This window comes from Sorex araneus, chromosome 5 (genome assembly GCF_027595985.1).
Source record: "Sorex araneus isolate mSorAra2 chromosome 5, mSorAra2.pri, whole genome shotgun sequence".
In the NCBI taxonomy this organism is placed as follows: Eukaryota; Metazoa; Chordata; class Mammalia; order Eulipotyphla; family Soricidae; genus Sorex; species Sorex araneus.
Window position 1 is genome coordinate 64273810 of NC_073306.1, and position 21125 is coordinate 64294934.

The following is a 21125-nucleotide window of genomic DNA, read 5'->3' on the forward strand; positions in this document are numbered from 1 at the left end:
GCGTGCAAGGCAAACGCCCTATCCGCAGTGCTATCGCTCCAGCCCCAGTAACTGATTTTATGAGGAGATCCTGATGCCTCTGTTCAGGACCTCCAACAGCATGATATTTATTTATTTATTTATTTATTTATTTATTTTTTGAATTAAAATTTTTAATTTAAAAGACATTTAACTGCAAAAAGTTGAGGGGTATATCTTATTGGGCTGCCAGAACAGCACAAATCTTCATTCTTTTCTTTTTTTTTTTTTTTGACCTTTGAATTTATTTATTTTTAATTAGAGAATCACCGTGAGGGTACAGTTACAGATTTATACACTTTTGTGCTTATACTTCCCTCATACAAAGTTTGGGAACCCATCCCTTCACCAGTGCCCATTCTCCACCACCCGTAAACCCAGTGTCCCTCCCACCCTCCCCAATCCCATCTCCCCCCCACCCCACCCTGCCACTGTGGCAAGTTGACTCCATGGCTTCGAGGCTGGCCTCACGTTCCGGGGAAAAGTCAACTCAGAGAAGCGATCACCAACTACATTATAGTCGAAGGCCATGTGGGGGAAGGGAGTTGCGGGCTGAATGAGGGCTATAGAGACTGAGCACAGCGGCCACTCAACACCTTTATTGCAAACCACAACAGCTAATTAGAGAGAGAAAACAGAAGGGAAAGCATGATATTTTTTTAAACCAGACCTTTTGAATTTATTTTGAATAAACCAGGTAGTTTCGAGCAAATGACATTGCATTAACCTATTATTGGAAGAAAATCCAAAGATCTGTGGTAAATTCAGGAAAACTGCGCTGTTACCATCTGTTCTTGACTGGACAGGATAATCCCATCAGAATTTTCGCATCTTTCTCATGATGTTAGCAAAGGACAGCCGCTGGAGACACAAAAGGAAGTTTACACTCAGAACTTAGCACAGAGCAACCTGCAGCTACAGTGTTGGGGCCACAGCTGAGAGCAAATATTTTTTGTAGTAGTTGTATACAGTGCAAAAAATTGCCCTAATAAGCACTTGTAACAGTTGATCTCTTGTAAACCTTAACATGCTGTTATGAGTATTCTTGACTAGTCATTTTGGTGGGTGAGGAGTGGTTAGGTTATACTCTGCTTGCTCAGGAGTTATTTCTAGTGCTGTGCTCAGGAGTGATTTGGAGACCACCTGTGATACTGGGACTTGAACCAGGGTCTCCCGCATACTATCTCTCTGACTCCTTGACTAGACTCTTTAACTGTAGCACTATAGCACTGTCATCCTGTTGTTCATCGATTTGGCTTGAGCGGGCACCAGTAATGTCTCCATTGTGAGACTTGTTACTGTTTTTGGCATATTGAATACGCCATGGGTAGTTTGCCAGGCTCTGTCTTGCGGGCGGGATACTCTCGGTAGCTTTTGGGGCTCTCCGAAAGGGACGGAGGAATCGAACCCAGGTCAGCCACGTGCAAGGCAAACGCCCTACCTGCTGTGCTATCACTCCAGTCAGACTAGTCATAGTAAATAAACATTGTAAGCATTGTGATTTGTTTTCCTTGATTCTACTCTCCCATATTTTCTCCTACTTTCCAGGGAACAACTATTCTTACACTTGTTATTTCACAAATTATGCTTTCCTTTATTTATTTTTCTCCCCCTTAAGCTCCTACTAGGATGCATAGGGCTGGAGAGATAGCATAGGAGATAGCAGAGAATGTTACTGTCCCTGGTTCGGTTCTTGACAGTACATACCTCCACTCGTCTGGCACAGTAGCACTGTAAGTTTCCTGAGCACCACCTGGTATGGTGCTGGTGACCTCCAGCACTATAGAGAGGACCCTGGTGGTCCTCCTCACTTCAGGGCTCAAGCATCTTTGCATCCTTGGGTCCTAGCATTGAGCCCTATGACCCACTGGTTACTGAGTATCTTCTTAACAACTCTCTAAGTAGTCCCATGATTCCCCTTCTCCAAATGATGTTTGGGAGGTCCCCTCTACCCCACCCCCCCAGTAAATGTAACTATTCCAGATTCCTGTTTCAGAATTTCTTTTAAAATTTCTAGTGAAAGACAGACCAATAAAAACCTGTCTTACTGTGTGATTAATTGAATTCATTTCTGCAATATCTTATTCTGTTTTTTCTTAATTATCTCAATCATTTAATTGTCTAAATCTAAATCCTAAAGGAGCTGGAGCGATAGCACAGTGGGTAGGGCATTTGCCTTGCATGCAGCCGTCCTGGGTTCTATTCCCAGCATCCCATATGGTCCTCGAGCACTGCCAGGAGTAATTCCTGAATGTATGAGTCAGGAGTAACCCCTGTGCATCACCGGGTGTGACCCCCCCCACCAAAAAAAAAAAAAAGCAAAAAAAAGAAAAGAAAAAGAAGAAGGAACCACCCTAAATCTAAATCCTAGACTTTGACAGTTTAGGTACTGTCATTCACACCATCCATAAAGTTAAAATTTGTGTTTATTTTTCTACTGTCATTTTCTATCTGCATTACAGCATTATTATTTTTAGTAATTGTGTTAGTTATCATGTTAACTTTGAACAGACTCCTAAGTATCGCTTCTTCAAAGTTTATGATGGTAATAACTTTGTAAAAAATAAAAACAAACCCCCACCACCCCAATAAAATTTATAGCGTTGCCAGAGTCACAGAAAATGAAGATTAGCTCTAAATATAAATCAGTGACTCTAGACATGACACTATCCATAGAAAATCCTAAGGACTATATAAAACAACAACAATAAAAGGCTTCTAGAAACAATAGACTAGTACAGTAAAGTTGCAAGGTTTGAGGCCATACTCGGCAATGCTCAGGAGTTTCTCCTGGCTCTGCATTCAGGGATTACTCCCATTGGAGACCATATGGAATGCTGGAAAATGAATCTCAGTCAGCCACATGTAAGGCAAATACTTTATCCACTGTACTATAGCTCCAGTGCCCTTGGCTTTTCTATATGCAATAATGGAATAGAAGAGAGAAAAAAAATTTAATTCCCATTCACAGTTGTGCCTCAGAAAGTCATGTACCTAGGAATTAATTTACAAGAGGGCTAGAAGACTTAAAGAAAGCTATAAAATATTACTAAAAGAAATAGAAGAGGACACAGGAAATGGAAATAGATCCCCTGTTTATGGATTGGAAAGATCAATATTGTCAAAATGGCAGTCTAGCCCAAAGCATTATGCACACTGGATGCAATCCCTATAAACATCCCCATTGCATTGTTTAAAGACATAGTTCAAATACTGATGAAATTTATATGGATTAATAAGCCCCTCTGAATAACCAAAGTAATCCTGGGGACGGGAGGGAGGATTGGGAGTGTTCACTTTCCCCAACTTCAAGCTATACTAAAAAACTATACTATAAAGTTATAATAATCAAGTGGAATAGTGACAGGCTTTCAGAACAGTGAAATAGATGAATCCAAAGACACATCTTCAAGTATATGGAAAGTACAATTAGTATTGACAAAGATATACAATTAGTCTTCTCAAGGTGGAAAAAAGTAGGAAGTGGAGCAAAGGAAGCTCTTCAACAAATAATGCTGGGAAAACTGTTAACCACCTGCAAATAAATGAACTCTGACACCTTTCTAATGCCACGCAAAAAAGCCAACCCAAGGACTGGAAAGATAGTACAGTGGTAATGCCCTTTCCAGTAGTGACAATCACTTGTGATTTCTGCATGCAGAGATGGATGTAACCCCTGAGCATGGCTGAGTGTGGCCCCCAAACAAAACAAAAACAACAGCAACAACAACAAAAAAGTCAACTTAAAGTGGATTAAAGACCTTAATATCCAGGCCTGAATACATAAATGATATTTACTGAGGAAAACACAGGTAGAACATTTCATAACATTGAATCCAGTGATTCAATGCCATTGGCTAAGTGAACAGAAGCAAAGATAAACAAATGAGACTATATCAAAGTAAGAAGCCTTTGCACTGCAAAAGAAACAATGATCAGAATAAAAAGGATAACTCACAGACCCACAGACTGGGAGAAAATATTTGCCCATCACACATTTTACAAAGGGTTTATATCCAAGATATATAAATTCTTGATAGTACTTTATAAGATAAAAAGAAAAGGAAAATCTAAAATTTGGGAGAAGAGATGAACAGAAACTTTCCACAGAAGACTTACAGATGACCAAAGGGTATATGAAAAAATACTCTGCATTACTCTGCAAAATACTAATTATCATTAGGGAAACACAAATCATAACATCAACAAGTTATTATGTTACATCAGTGAGACTAGCACACTTTAAAAAGCAAAATCAGTCAGTGTTGCGTGGATGTGGAAAAGGCACCCTCATTCACTGCCGGTGGGAATATTGATTGGGCCACCCTTTTGGGGAAACAAAATGGACACTTCTTGAAAAACTGGAAATTGAGCTTCCACATGACCCAGAGATTACATTGCTTCTTTAAAATTTTATTTTCATAAAATTGTTCTTATTAATTGATTACATTTAATATTTCAATACCAATTCCACCACCCTTCCACCATTATTTCGAATTCTCCCACCACCCTTCAAGTCTGTCTGCCGGGGACAGATGCTAGTGTAGGATAACATTGGGTTTGTCCTTTCAGCCTTGCTGCAGGAAACTTAGGTTTTTCGGGTTACACCGATCACAGTGCTCCTGAGACACTCCTTTGTTTATCTGTAAACTCTTCTCTGCACCCTCCTTCCCAACCAATTAATCACCTTTTCCCTAATCAGATTCTGTTATCTTGTAAGATCAGATCCTTCTAAGGACTCTGAGTTTGTATTGTAAGTCAGTGTCTTTTGCATAGTTTACCTTAAAGCAATGTCCTTTCTGTATGGACACAGGAAGACAGTTAATATAATGCTCTTGTAACTTGGGAGTTGATTGACTCCGAATAATATTTTCTCCTGGGCTTCTGCTTTCTCAACTCAGTTGCCCTTAGTTCCTAGCACGCCAAGAGCAGGGTCCTGACGAGGGATGGAATGGATGCAGGGCACGCTGTGAGCGACCCTGGCATCGAAATGGGCCAGGCCCAAAGCGCCACAAAACTCAGCTATAAGTTGAGAGCATGGTCATAGACAAATGCTGTCATGATCCAAAAGTAGCGACAAGACTAGGATCCTGCTGGGGTTAGGAAGACTGACCTGACCTAACGACTGTGGTCTGGAATATACAGTGAGATCTCTTCAGGAAGAACCAAACTTTAAGTTTGTATCTCTTACTGTGCTCATACAGAATGACATTGCTAGAAATAATAGAAGTAGATTTACTACAACTATTTAAGTGGATTACTAGTTGAGGAAAGAAGAAAGTGACACACCCTTGTTTGGATCCCACCCTTGAGCAGATCTCCTAGTAATCTTAGATGAAAGTTTGTTCTTGAGGAGTGGTCTTACCTCTTGGTTGATGTGTTAATATTCTGACTCACCTTTGTGTCACCACCCTATGTGATCGCTATATAAACTAAGACTGTAGGAGAAGTAGGGGAGAACACACGGAAGCCCGGGAGAACACAAAGAAGCAGGGGGAAGACACAGAAGCAGAGCACAAGGCGAAAGAAGTGAGAGCGAGCGGGGCTTGGGAGAGAGAGAAGCAGAAGGGCGAAGAGACAGAAGCAGAAGGGGAACAGAGATTGGAATAAACTGCAACTAATACCGACCAGCCTGGTACTCATTCCTTCCTTCGCCTGCCCATCTCCATCAGCCTCCCTGGGATGGGGGAAGTGATGTGAGACTGCCGAACGTAGGTGGCGGGAGAGATAGAGCCCCGCCTGCCTCTTTTGTGAACACACCTGCTAGATAATTTATTTTCTATTGTTTATTATGAATATCATGAGAGATCACGTGGCCACAAAAGCGTCAGTGCACTTCTGGATTCTAAAATTGTAAATGGCTGGGGTCCAGAGAACAATCTCTGTAGGGAGATAATCCATTTTGAGATTCATTTTGGAGTCTCTGCATCAAGACTATTGATGTGCTGAGATGATGCTTGAAGGCAGATCTTGGGCATGATAGCCAGGACCCCAAGCAGGAGGGGAGATGGAACAAATGGCTGTCTCTGCTGTCACCATGTGGCCTGGAGTCTTAGTCCTTGAACCTGGGTACCTGGGTTTTGCTTCTGGAAGTTTCTGGCCACCGGGGTTTCATCTGGAGCGAGTGGAGAGGGCACACCCGCTCCATCTGAGGTGCCCCGGTGAGACTCTGCTACTTGGCATCTACTCCAAGGGCCCTAAAACTCAATTCATAAAATACATTTGGACCCCAATATTTGTTGCAGAACTATTCACAGTAACAAAAATCTGGAAATAGCCCAAATGTCTAAGAATAGATGGCTGGATTAAGGAACTACAGGATAATATACATAAAGGAATACTAAGCTAAAAGAAAAGATGAAATCATGCAATTTGTCACTACGTGAATGAACCTGGAGAATATCTTTCTGAGTTGAGCAAAGTTGGAGAAATCACATAATGACCTCTCTCATATGTGGAATATTAAAACATGGTAGGGGAGTAGAAGATTCACAAAGGAAACAAAAACAGACCTGATTTCAGTAGGAAACTCACCACAGGAGAGAAGGGGTGACACTAGGATGATGGTGGAGGGAAGAGGACACTGATGGCAGGTGTAGTGTTGGACGTATTATGTATGAAACCATACCAGTAGCAGTTCTGTAAATCACAAAACTTTTGGGGAGGGGAATTGGAGAGGGGGTAGGGAATCACACCCAGTGATGCTTAGGGGTTGGTTAGTTACTTCTGGGTGTGCACACAAGAATTACTCCTGGCGGTACTCCAGGAACCATATAGGATGCTGGGAATAGAGCCTAGGTAGACTGTGTGCAAGGCAAATGCCCTACCCACTGTACTATCACTCTGGCCCCTAAACAACTGTATCACTGTCATTCCGTTGTTCATCAATTTATTCGACTGGGCACCAATAACGTCTCCATTTGTCCCAGCCCTGAGATTTTAGCAGCCTCTCCTTACTCGTCTTTCCCAACAATTAGAAGCTCTTTAAGGGTCAGGGGAATGAGACCTGTTATTTTTACTGTTTGGGGCAAATTGAATATGCCACGGGGAACTTGCCAGGCTCTGCTGTGTGAGCGGGATACTTGGTAGCTTGCCGGGCTTTCCAAGAGGCATATATATATATGTATATATATATATATATATATTTCTGATTTTGTGGAAAATGGGTAGAGAGTGTCTTTTGACGTGTCCAGTAGCCGTGTTGCGGCAGTGCAGTTCAGGAATATGTTCACTCACACGTGAGACTAAGCCCGAGTGTGTGGAAAGTGGCCTGGAGTGTGGTGGCAGTTGGGTAGTGGAGGTTGGCTGCCAAGGCTGGGTCCCTTGGGGCGGGGAGGGCTCTCACCCATCCCCCTCTGGGGTACCCCGAGTGGAAACAGCCTCTGGCGTGGAGTCCAGTGGCATGGTTATGGGAGCCTCAGTTTATGCTCCCTTCCAGGAGAAGCAGCCATGAGTTCTGGAGGGTGGCCAGTGAGGAGATTATCTGGCACCAGCAGGAGGTGGCTTATGGGTGTGACCCCTGGGTGGCTGAAGAATGGGGGAAGCAGGCAGAGGATCTCTGCTCCTAGGTCCTGTTGAGCCCAGAGTCCAAGATTACAAAACCACAGTGCTTTTAAAAAAAATAAGTGATCTTTATCTGCAGATTAAAGATCAAACTTCTGTGGCCAGTTGGGGGTCTGCATCCAACTTTTATAGCCTTATCTCCTATAGACATTTTTTTTTTTTGCAATGGGGCAGGGGGTTGGGCAAACCAGCTGTGTTTAGGGCTTCTTGGCTCTGCACTCAGGAGTCACTCCTGATAGGGCCAGGGGTACCATATTAGGTTCCGGGGACTGAATGCAGGTTATCCTTGTGCTAACCTTGTGCTCTGGCCCCTTCTGCCACTTAAAAACACCAAAAACCTGGGAAATCACAGAATGACGTGGTAGGGGAAAGATAGCACAGCGGGTAGGGCGTTTGCCTTGCACGTGGCTGACCCAGGTTCGGTTCCCAGCATCCCATATGATCCCCTGAGCATCGCCAGGGGTGATTCCTGAGTGCAGAGCCAAGAGTAACCCCTGTGCATTGCCAGGTGTGACCCAAAAAGCCAAAAAAAAAAACCCAAACCCCAAAAACCAAAAACAAACTCACAACTCCTTCGTACCACCTCATTTTAACTGGGGATTGTGTTGTTCATACTTGGGGCCACGCCCAGGGAGATTGGGTGATATAAGGCAAACTCCCTGCCCACTGTACTGTTTTTCTGGCTCTGAGCTCTGCTTTTTAATTTATCATGTCTGTGGCTGCTTTTTATTATAGTGTCAGAGGTGAGTAATTTTGACAGATCATGTGACCCACAAAGACTGAAATATTTACATCTGGACCCTTACAAAGTTTACTGAGTCATGATTTATGGAGTAAGAATTATTTGAGAGTTGTCAGAAAAATAGATATCAGTAGCAAGCAAGATAATATGAGATGCCCAGAGAAAGTATATAATGTTGATTTGTGAGAGAAGATGAAGAATAAAACCCTGAGAAGCCGGTGACTATGAGGCAGTGAGAAGATCTGGCAAGGAAACTAAAAGTAAGTGATTTAAATATCAAGATTGATAGTTGTCATGGTATAAAAATCGGATATATTTGTTTATATACTTATGTATGTAAACTGTATATTTTGACCATGTCTAACTATCTATCTGTCCTTAACCAGTGATCGGGAACTCTAACTGATTCTTGGGCAACTGAGTCAGATAGTTCAGTGTTTGGTATACATGGTGCTGGGGCCATCAGGGTTACCGAGACAGTCATCAGGGATCTCCAGGGCTATACCTAGCAGAGTTGTGAATTTTCTTTTTTTCTACTTCTTTTTTTTTTTTTTTTAACTTTCTCACCAAGTGGTATCCTGGAACTACTCCTGGCATGGTGCTCTGGAAACCATGGGTACTTGGATCCAACCTGGGCCTTCTCCATTTAAAGCTTGCATTCAGCCTTTTGAGTTATCTCTCTGGTCTTCAGGGGGATGTTTTAAAGAACTTGTATTCAATATGCCAAAAACAGTAACAACAAGTCTCACAATGGAGACATTACTGGTGCCTGCTCCAGCAAATCAATGAACAACCGGATGACAGTGCTACAGTGATAGTGCTACAGTATGTGCCAATACACTATATGTGGCTATTTACATTGTTTAAATTTTTATGGTAGCTCTGTAAAATAGTTCAGATCTTGTATCAGTATGTATGTACCTAAACAAGGAATTTATTCTAAGGAAATATGAAGCTCTCTTAAAAAAAGGGGTTGATCTCGGGGCTGGAGCATAGCGGGTAGGGCGTTTGCCTTGCACGCAGCCGACCCGGGTTCGGTTCCCAGCATCCCATATGGTGCCCTGAGCACCACCAGGAGTAATTCCTGAGTTCAGAGCCAGGAGTAACCCCTGTGCATTGCCAGGTGTGACCCAAAAAGCAAAAAAAAAAAAAAAAAAGGTCGATCTCTGGCATCACATTTAGTTCCCCAGCTCTGCTAAGAATTGTTCCTGAACATATAAAGTAGGAGTAAGCCCTGATCATCACTGATCTAAGAAACATAAAAATAAAAGAGGAAAAGAGGTTTCATGATTACTGTGAAAAGTAACATATGGTGTATTTAAAGATTAAAATATAATTTATGATTTTAGTAGGAGTGATTGCTATAGATAGACTATAGAATAAAAAAATCTAATTTTACTGTATTAGCAATTTCTTTTTTCTTATGCTTTAGAGAAAAATTATTAATAATGTCATTGAATTTTTAATACTTTGTTATATAAAAAACTTCATCTGATTTTGGCTAGTTAATAGAACAGTGCTGTGAGGATGCAAAAAGTAGGTAATGGTGGAGGAATCTTGGCACTTTGGTTATAAAAACAATACGGGCATTGTTGTAAAAATAATTTATAAGAGCCATTTTATAAAGATCTAGAAAAAGTGGGCAAAGTATAAATTATGGTAATGAATACATCATTACATAAATCTGAATCTTTAAGGGTTATCCAATTTTTTGAATTTAGGTTCATACTCTGGGAAGAAAAGAACTTTGGCAGAAAATACATTTACATCAAATTTTGCTCTTGGTACAAGCTCATCTTCTGCACGAGACAATTATCCACAAAACTTAAAAACACCAATGTCTGCTGGAAATCCCCAGAGATCGGGTTTTAAAGGTTGGACACCACAAGTGGGATATTCAGGTAAAATATGTAGTGTTGGTTGAGATGACCTTTTAAAAATTTTTTGTATGTGGTCTGAGCATTAAACTGAGGGTAAGAAGCATGCACCTTACTGTTAAGCTCCAAACTTACGCAACTCTATAGGTTTGGTACAAACATACACATTATTTCAGGCTAGATTGATAAGATTTCATAATTTCTGATTTTGTTTTATAAGTAACTGCAGGTTTACTTTATTTGAAATATTAGCAAACAGCAGAAGACAAATTCCTCCCTAATATATATGATGTTTTTAAAATCATATTTAAAAAATTTTAAGTAGAAAATCCTGATAATACTGATGGTGATTTTTTTAATACTTATGTTTTAATTCTTCTGTTAATGCACTTGAGGAAATTGTTGAAATAGATTTTTATGTGTGAGATTTTTCTTATATACACATATTAGAATTTCAGTGCTTATAGGCTATGGGAATGTATACTTTTATAAAATAAAAAAAAAATTTTTTTTCAAAGTGTTTCTTCAGTGTACCTTCTGAATGAACCACATTGCATAAGGGTTCTAGTTGATTTATAGTCCTTTCATATTTGTTTTAGCCAGACATAGCATAAATTTTCATTTTCTTGATTACTGTCACTGTCACTGTCATCCTGTTGCTTATCGATTTGTTTGAGCAGGCACCAGTAACGTCTCTCATTGAGAGACTTATTGTTACTGTTTTTGGCATATCCAATATGCATGGGTAGCTTGCCAGGCTCTGCCGTGCGGGCTCCATACTCTCAGTAGCTTGCAGGGCTCTCTGAGAGGGGCGGAGGAATCGAACATGGGTTGACTGCCTGAAAGGCGAAAGCCCAACCGCTGTGCTATCGCTCCAGCCCTTCTTGATTACTAGTAAGATTAATTATATATAAACATATACCTACATATATGTACATATACAATTGTACATATATATACTTTGGGGGCATACCTGGTGGTGCTCAGGGCTTACTCCTGGAACTGCGCTCAGATTTCATTCCTAGTAGTACACTTGTGTCCATGTGGGGTACCAGGGATTAAACCCAGGTTGACTGTATGCCAGGCAATATCCTGCCAATGTACTATTATTCTGGCTCTAAGATTGATTGTATTTTTGTTTACTTTTTGCCCCTATATCTTTTACTTTTGTTTGTGATCTTTGTCCATTCCATTTAGGTTTATTTTTCTGAATTTGTAGAAATTTTCAAAAAAAAATCTCTTTAATAGGCTGAAATACAACAACAAAATAACTTAGCAATTTATTATAGTTTCAAGTCAGGTAAGTGATACCTCCCAATTTCTTAATCTCAGTTTGGCTTTGGCTATTTATTCAGGGTGTTTTGAGGCTGACACCTTTTATTGTTGGTCCTCCCTCCCTCCCTCCCTCCCTCCCTCCCTCCCTCCCTCCCTCCCTCCCTCCCTCCCTCCCTCCCTCCCTTCCTTCCTTCCTTCCTTCCTTCCTTCCTTCCTTCCTTCCTTCCTTCCTTCCTTCCTTCCTTCCTTCCTTCCTTTTTTTCTTTTTGGTGCATGGAGAGGTTGGGCCACTCCTGGTTGTCTAAGGGATTATGTAGCTCCGTGCTCAGGGATCACTCCTGAGTGGTTTGCTCAAAGGGCCATATGCAGTGCCAGAGATTGAACTGGGGTCAGCTGTGTGCAAAGCAAGCACCTTACCTGTGTACTGTCTTTCTTGACCCAGATTCTTAGTTTTTATAGTCAGACTCTTTTTTTTGTTTGCTAGGGCTCTTATAACAAAATACCATAGACTTTGTCAACAGAATTTATTTTCTTACAGTTCTGAAGTCTAAGAAGTCTGTCATCAGGGTATCAGCAAGATGCTGTATCTTTCCTTCGAATTGTAGGTGGTCATCTGTCTCTTAGATCTCTTGCATCTCTTAAATTGAAGATGTTCTAATCTATTTTTGTAAGGATTCCTTTAATTGTGGATTGGGGCCCACCCTAATGACCTCTTTAATTGCCTCTTTAAAGGTCTGTGTCCTAATATGGTCACATTCTGGAATACTGGAGATTTGATTTTCAGCATAAGAATTTGTGTATGGGGGCACCGTTTAGTCCATAAGAGCCACCCTTGCTGTGTTTTAATTACTTCTAATAATTTTTGGCCCTCCACTGCTTTTGAGGACAAACTTAAATATCTTCACATTGTTAATAAGGGACCTGCATGATACAGCTCTTGTCAGGTTTCCCCAGCATCTCCTCAGACTATTTTGTCACTTATATTCTCCATTTTTTTTGTGGGGAGAGGGTCATAGATGGTGATGCTTAGGAGTCACTCCTGGCAGTGCTTGGGGGATCATATGGGATGCCGAGGATCAATCTGGGATTTGCCACTTGCAAAGCAAACACCTTCCCTACTGTACTATCGCTCAGGCCCTATATCTTAATCTTTATGAACTTTTTTCTTTTCAGATACACTTGGTGGTGCTCAGGGCTTTCTCCTGGCACTCTGCTCTGGAATCACTATTGAGCATTGCTCATTAGTGGGGTGCTAAAAATTGAATGAGTTGGCCTCATGCAAGGCAAATGCCCTGCTCACAGTACTGTCACTCTGGCCTTCGGAACTACTTTTCCCTCTAAGACTTGAACATGCTACTCTCCCTGTACCATAAGGCCTTTGTTCATGTAATTGCCTTTTCTGAGAAGTTTTTTCAACTACTGGTCCACAGATCAGTGCTGGTCCACAATGTAGAAAGGTTGAAAACTATTATTCTGTTGTCTTGGCTATAATTATCGAGTTCATGAACTGGAATTCAGGAAAGGTGCCAGTCCACAACTATAAAGAGTTTACAGAATCCTGGCTTAGAAGTCTTCTTCCCCCACCCCCTTTTTTGTAGTGTGTTATATTTATTCTTCAGGTCAATGCTTAGCTGTTACACCTTTCAGAAAGACTTCTATGATCCTGTAAGTCTAGGATAAGCTTCTCTGTTTATGTATTCCTACTTCACTTTGCATTTTGCCAATAAGGTTGCTATTTTAAGTGTCTCTCTCTGCTAAACTATTAACTTTATGATAGTTGTTTAATTCCAATCTGAAAATAGAACTACCTAATGATTTAAACAGGATAGTTTTAATAAAAGAATTATTAAACTTTGTCTTGCTCTTCAAGCCCATGTTCTCCCTTGAACACATATTTCGCTTACTTGTCTGTATTTCTTTGCTTGCTCATTTCCACTGTTGCTAAACCTGCATTCTCTCTTGCACATGTAATTTTTCCTTTCTCTCCCCTCACATTTTTCTAAATAAGTTTTAATAAAAACTATCTTGCTTCACCAAAACTCCTCCAATCATTAAATTTTAATAAAGGAGTCACCACAGGCTATAAAAATAAACTCTTTAAAGCATCCCAGCACTTAGTGGTATTCCCAAGAGGTTAGTCATACTGGAGATAGATCTCTTTGGGGATTCATTTCTAACACTAAGGTACATAAGGAGAGGGTGAAACTGATTCTACTACATTAGAGACTGCAGATTTGTCTGCTGTCTAGGAAAGTTTAATAATAGGGAGGCAGACTGGGTAAACTGCAGATTGGGTGAACTGTGACGGGTGAGGGATGTATAGTAGGTGTGGACTGTCATATGGGTAGGGGATCTGGATCACATAATCTCCCAGTTGGAAGGAATATTGCATGAATTTAATCATGGGAGACAAAATCAAGGAGACAAAAAAAAGGGGGGGGGGCTGGAGTGGTGATAGCACAGCGGGCAGGGCATTTGCCTTGCATGTGGCTGACCCGGGTTCAATTTCCAGCATCCGGTATGGTCCCCCAAGCACTGCCAGGAGTAATTTCTGAGCGCATGAGCCAGAGTGGTCCCTGGGCATTGCTGGGTGTGACCCAAAAAAGCAAAATAAAATAATTAAAAAAGAAAGCAGAGGGAATTAGGGCACTGTGGTGGCCCGGAGGCCTAGAACACAAGATATTTGTTTCCATAGGACTGTCTAAAGCTTATTACCATGTCACTGTGCTGTGAGATTGCCAAAGGATATTTTGGATGTGTGGCTGAAGTATATCACCACCAGATGTCCTCATACACCACTGATCACTGTGCCACAGTGAAAATTGATGGAGAGTCCTTCATCCTGCCGGGTTCATCAGTGACCTCTACTGAAAAGGCTTTACATTATACACTATTTATATACACTTTAAAGGAAAATGCTTAAAGGAATGTCTTTAAAAAAAGTTTCCTTGGGCTGGAGCAATAGCACAGTGGGTAGGGCATTTGCCTTGCACGTGGCCGACCCGGGTTTGATTCCGAGCATCCCATATGGTCCCCAGAGCACTGCCAGGAGTAACTCCTGTGCAATGCCAGGTGTGACCCAAAGAGGGAAAAAAAAAAAGTTTTCCTCTTCCCTTTCTGCTTATCTTCGGCTATTGAGAGTAACTGGAGTTGCACACATAAGTGATTGTTGTGATTGCACATTTGGTTGTGGTGCTTGCTGGGTTGTTTACTTTTTAATTTGGTGCTCATGCACATTCTAGCTATAGTACTTGATGGAGGTCATGCACTATAATTGTGGTGCTTGAATCTGCTCGTTAGGGGGGTTTCATACCTGGCTGTAGTGCTTGCATAAATTTTAGTTAATTTTTTTTTGGGGGGGTGCCTCTCATGCAGTTTTCAGTATGCTGGGAGCCTTTTCTAGTAATTCTTAGCCAGCCAAGCCAGTAGAATAGTGCAAAGGCTAAGGAGGCAATGCTGCTTGGTCCGTGTGGTGCTGGTGCTAGGCATTATTCAGGTGTTTATTCAGTGGTGTTTATACACCTTCAGGATTACCTCCAGTGGTGCTCATAGACCTCCAGGGTTACACCCAGCAATACCTTGGGGAGAAATGTGGTGTGGGAGATCAAGCTGGAGTCAGCTGTTTGCAAGACATGTGCCTTATTTCTCTGAAGTTTAGTTTTAGTTGCAGTGTTTGCCTGGGATTACCCATTTTTTAGTGATGCTGGTGATCTCAGTTAGCAGAGAAGCAGTGACTATATGTGGTACATAAGAATCATTGTCATGAGTGGCCTCATTCTTGCAAGGAAGGCACTCTTTTCATGGAGCCACTCCCTCGTCCCCAGGAATTCTGTCCTTCATTGCAGATCTTATATTAAAGGGTGAATTTAGAGTTCAGTGACAATAATTTGGAAACTGGCATCATTTCCCTATGTATATATCCTTTTATATATGTTGGGCTTCCTTTTATGATAGCAAAATGCCTATATAGGACTACCTAAAAAAATGCATCTGTCTTCCTTGTCATTCTTTCCCAAAGTTGGAAGTGTCACAGTCTAGCACTCAGTATGATAATAATCACAAATTCAGTCATGATTTGTTATTTATAGACTAAATTTAAAAGTTAAACTCTGAAAAGCTGTGGGTAAAACTTTTATACAATGAAGAAAAGAGAGAAGACAATTGTTACTTTATACAAGGAAACAATGCTTAAAATAAAGCATGAAAATAGCCATAGCTACTAGTTCTTAACTCTACAGATCATGTGACTTCAGTTTTCTATGCTTCCTTTTTCTAGTACACATTCTCTGTGTCCCTTACTTCCAATAATGGAGTGACCCAAACCTTTATTGCTGAAAGGAGTCTAAGTTTATTATCACTGTAATTATATTATCTTTATTATATTATATTAATTATAATATTATTATAATTAAGTTATATTTTGGGGGGTTACTATAGTTTTACATTAAACTTTACTACTGGAAATATTCAAGTTTAATATTTCTTCAGTGCCTCAGAGAGTTATCTGGGTCCTAGAGTAATTGTCTTTGTCCACTACTTAGAAATGTGATTTTCCTTGGTAATCAGGATTGAAAATACTATTCATAAATAACCGTGCTCCTTACTTTTTTTGGTCACCTTTTAATGTCATTTTATGATTTTTAAAACTCATCAATAATTCCCTATATTTAAATGATTTCATATACCTTAAAGCACTTCTATATTATTGCAGTTATTTCATTTATTTTTTGTGACACCATTGTTTTATTTCAAATAATTTACTGAGAAACATGAGGGGAACAGGGAACTGGAGTGGGAAGAGACAGAGAGAGATGCATAAAGAGATTGGTTGGGAGGAAAAGACAGAGAGAGAGAGAGAGAGAGAGAGAGAGAGAGAGAGAGAGAGAGAGAGAGAGAAGGAAAGAGAACAAATAGGCTTCTCCAGAGTGGAAAAAGCAGAAAATGGTTTTTGGATGAAAGTTACATACAGTTTCTCCAAATTCTCTTGGACTTGAGTTATTTGCATACATAAAAATTCATCTGGGTGCTGTCACAGGAAAATTCTTGGATTCTTGATGGTTCTTTCATATACTTATCATGACCTTTAGATTCTCCTACAGTGTCTTTTTTCTGAGTGTGCCTACCCTTTTCTGAGTAGTCCCTTAGCTTATATTGAAGTTAATTCTTATAATAACTGTGATAAGGGCTTGATATTTTAAGTTTGGACATGAAGGAAGTTTGGATTTAGAAAGGGCAAACAGTTTACCTATTCATAGATTTTAAGACACAAATCTCAAAATCAGTTATGTGTGGTAATTAATGGGACCCGCTTTGGAGTCAAGCTGCTTGGGTATAATTTCCAACTGCCAGAGTCACCCATACCTCAGTCACTTTATCAGTAAATGGAAAAAATAATGATGTCAGGGCCTGAGGATGGTGTGATGGCAAAACAGTCCCAGCTCTGCAAGCCTGATACCTGGCGAGGCCACAAATTCAATCCCTAATGTAGCCATGTATGCCTGGGTATGATCCTAGTGACTGCTATTTGAAATCTCTGGAGCTACAACAAATAATTCGTCCTCTGGTGCACTGCAACCGAGTGTACAATCCCCAGAAAGCACTGCAGGCACTATGTGCTTGAGGACCACAACTAAAGAATGTGCACATCCTACCCCAGCACATTTGCAAGCATTGCCTGCAATTCCCAGGCATTACCACTACCCAACTTGTGTGTGAACTCCTATCATTATAACAACAAATGGGTTGGGAAAGAGAATAAAAGTAAAGATGCCTGTTTGATAGAATTGACAAATAAATGAGCTAATGCAAGAAAAGAATGTAGGACATTCTCAGTATACAATCCAACATTATACAGATATCTCGTAATTGGAGTTTATTGTTCTGTAAAATTTCTTTGTGTGTGTGTGTGTGTGTGTTTTGGGTCACACATGGTGGTGCACAGAGAATACTCCTGGAGGTGCTTGGGAGACCATATGGGATGCTGGGATTTGAACCTGGGTCAGCCGCGTGCAAAGCAAACACCCTACCTGCTGTGCTATCGCTCTGGCCCTGTTCTGTAAAATTTCTTATTTATAAAATGCATCTTATATGTTGTCCTATATGAACTTTTGATTGGCTCTTAGGGAAATTATTACGCTGTATCTTATGATTTTATGATAGTGGGTAGAGGAACCCAGGTGTGTGTAATCCCATCAACGGTCAACATCCAGAGATTTAAAAGCAAGCTCTCAGAAGCGCGTGGCCACAAGCAGCCACGCGGCATCTTTAGCCTGCTTCTCCCCTTGGGAGAAACTGGCAGTCTTCTGAGAGTTTCCTGCCCACATGGGACAGCCTTGCAAGCTTCCCATGGTGTATTTATATGCAAAATCCAGTAACAAGCTGGATCTCATTCCTGTGACCCTGAAGAGCCCCCAGTGCAACATTGTTGGGAGGGCCAAGTCCAGATGGACTTCTAAGATTTCAGGGAAAGGATGAAATGAGATGTTACTGGGCTCGCCTCAGAAATCGGTGTTTAACGGGCTATCGTGACTGTGATCGTGATATCGGGTGAGGTGTTTGCCTTGCACTCATCTGAGCCGGGGGTGTGCCCAACACCACATAGTATTCTTTAAATGCTACTAGGAGTGATCCTTGAGAACAAAGCCAGGGGTAAACCTTGACCATCGACTCCCCCAAAATGTGACAGTTAAAGGTCAGCAATCTAGATTTTATTTTTGTCCCAAATTTAATGTTTTTTTTTTACTCCAATAAAGTGCAAAATAATAGTGAATAAATTTATTATTTCCAAATATGAAATTTAGTTTTGGCAAACTTTAAAGCTGGAGTTGGATACCTTCTGAAAAGAACTAGAAATTATTATGAATGTTTATATATTTTCTTAAAAAACTTTTTCACCAGCTGCATCTTCATCTGCAGTTTCTGCACACTCCCCATCAGTTATTGTAGCTGTTGTAGAAGGGAGAGGACTTGCTAGAGGTGAAATAGGAATGGCAAGTATTGATTTAAAAAGCCCACAAATAATACTATCTCAGTTTGCAGACAACACAACATATGCAAAGGTATGTACTTGTAATTCTAATAAATATTTAGTTGTGTGGGTATTATGCAGATTTTTAAAACTAGTTCTTTTCTAATTAGTTTAATTTTTGGCTGAATAAAGTTATTCTCATTTGTACCAGTGTAAGTTACATGTAATAAAAATAAGATTGTATTAAATCTTTCTTTTATTTATTTTTATTAGTTTAGTTTTGGGTGGTCTTTCAAGCAGTGCTCAGGAGACTGGGAGGTTTACCAGTGATTTTTGGCTGACTGGGTTGGTAGTCCAGTGCAATAGCTCAAGGACGCAGTGCTGCAATATTATATATATATCTTATATATAATATATAATATATATTATAATATATATCTGTATTAGTGGTAGTATTAGAATTTTATAAAATTAACATTTGTTATACATTATTATAAATATATGTGTGTTTATATTTGTGGGGATTTGGGGTCACACTTAGCAGTGCTCAGGACTTACTCCTATCTCTCTAATTAGTGGTCACTTTTTTTTTTTTTGCTTTTTTGGTTACACTTGGCAATGCACAGGGGTTAATCCTGGCTCTGCACTCAGGAATTACTCCTGGTAGTGCTCAGGGGACCATATGGGATGCTGGGAATCGAACCCTGGTTGGCCTTGTGCAAGGCAAACGCCCTACCGCTGTGCTATCACTCCAGGCCCTTTAGTGGTCTCTTTTGCTGATGCTGGGGGTGGGGGAAAATTATGCAATTCTGAGGATTAAACCAGGATAGACTGCATCCAAGGCAAGAGCCTTAACATCTGCATTATCTCTGGCTCCTCGAAATTTATTTTAATTGAAATGTACAGTTAATGGCAGTTGTACTTTTGAGTATATATGAATTAATTTTAAGTATGTTTTCTCAGAAAAATATGAAGTTTTTTGTTTTAAAATTGCTCAATTTACATTGAAGAAATTATTTATTCAAATAATTTTAGGTGATTACTAAACTCAAAATTTTAACTCCTTTGGAAATAATAATGTCAAATACTGCTTGTGTTGTCGGAAATTCAACCAAGTTGTTTACTTTAATCACAGAAAATTTCAAGGTAAGTAATTTTTATTATCAATATTAACATCCAAAAGCTTATTTTATTTAAAATCTGTTTTTAAACATCATTCTGAAGAACAAAATATTAGAACTTTATGTTCAGTTCTCTAAAGTACTCATTAAATACTAGTCCAGATCTAAGGGACTACTTATATATCAAAAGAATAAGGATCCCATGTATTTAATTTGGCATCCTGATTTTCCATTAAACAAAAGGAAAAATATTTAAGGAGTTTTCTCAGTCTGTGGGAGGCAGATCTGTAGAGAAGACGAGTTTCCTTAGGTCTAGCTTCCTGAAAATTATTGTTTTGTGAGATTATTTGAAATTCAAGTTATTTTTCTCTTGGGCTTATAAATCACCAGTAAGTATCTTAAAAAAAATTCTCTTGTGTGTAATCAATGTGAACAACCTTATGAAAATAAAAAAAAAAACAATCCTCTGATTAGGGACCTCAGACTTTGGGACAGTCACCTTAGTGAATATAGCATGTTTTTAGGTGACTGAACTTTTTTTTTGGCCCTCTAACACCAAGGATCACAAATAGAGGATTGTTCTCATTATTTCAGCATGAGTGGTGGCACTGGGACTTGAACTCAGGACCTTGAGCTTACCAAGAAAACACATTTTACTCTTGAGGTATCCTATGAGATTCCTAAGTACCTTTTCTTTTAATTTTACCCTAATTAATGAATTAAAGTGCCAGTGATTGAACCTAGACCTCACACTTGTGAGGCATGTGCTCTAGTGCTGAGTAACAGCCCCTGTACTATTTTTTAGAGAATTTTATCTGTTTTATGAATTATTTCAGCTTCCCATGTTACGGTGTATTGCTTCACAGTTAGTTTACTATTCCACTACTCTACTTTTCATCTGTGGTACTGTAACAGCTAGGAACTCTGATTATTTATCTAACCAATATTCTCTTTCAATAAATGTATTTTTATACATTTCTGCCATTTAGTATTTTTCCTTGACTCCATAATTTTTTTCCTATTTAGTATTTTTCTGCCATTTAGTATTTTTCCTTGACTCCATAATTTTTTCCTATTTAGTATTTTTCTGCCATTTAGTATTTTTCCTTGACTCCATAATTTTTTTCCTATTTTGTGGAATAAAGGCTGTGGTTCCAAACCAAGTAGGCAGCATTACAGTTGAAATAATTACCTAGTGCAAATTATTTTCAGAATATACTATATTTTGTTGTGTTTGCAGATTTTAGCACATTTGGAATCTAGTTGAGATTTGTTGTTCAATGTGTTTCTTATTGTCCTTACCATATTTAATATTTGTATTCATAGAAAATTTGTTGTGATGTTTTTAGAGCTCCTGTGTAGTTTAGCTGCCTTTGTTTCATTGTCAAAAAATGGTCCCTGTTGTAATTCCATTATCTCTATTAGATAGGTTTCTTTTTCTGTTGTATCTTTCACTTATTATATCAGACTTCTTTTATCATCCTTGTTTTTGTATACCTTACCATTTTAGTGATTTTATTCTGACAAGGCATTCTTAAGCCAGTTTTTGTTTTATTTTTTGC

The 21125-nt window shown here is 39.6% G+C and overlaps 1 protein-coding gene across 1 annotated transcript in view; it reads left to right on the top strand.

Annotated features, from left to right (window-relative positions):
- The window catches only part of MSH4 (mutS homolog 4), a 96059-nt gene that overhangs the window by 519 nt on the left and 74415 nt on the right, over positions 1–21125 (top strand). The window contains exons 2-4 of the mRNA XM_055139877.1: positions 10045–10224; positions 18373–18533; positions 19478–19588. Of these exons, the coding sequence (XP_054995852.1) occupies positions 10045–10224; positions 18373–18533; positions 19478–19588 (452 nt within the window). The remainder of the gene's footprint in view (positions 1–10044; positions 10225–18372; positions 18534–19477; positions 19589–21125) is intronic.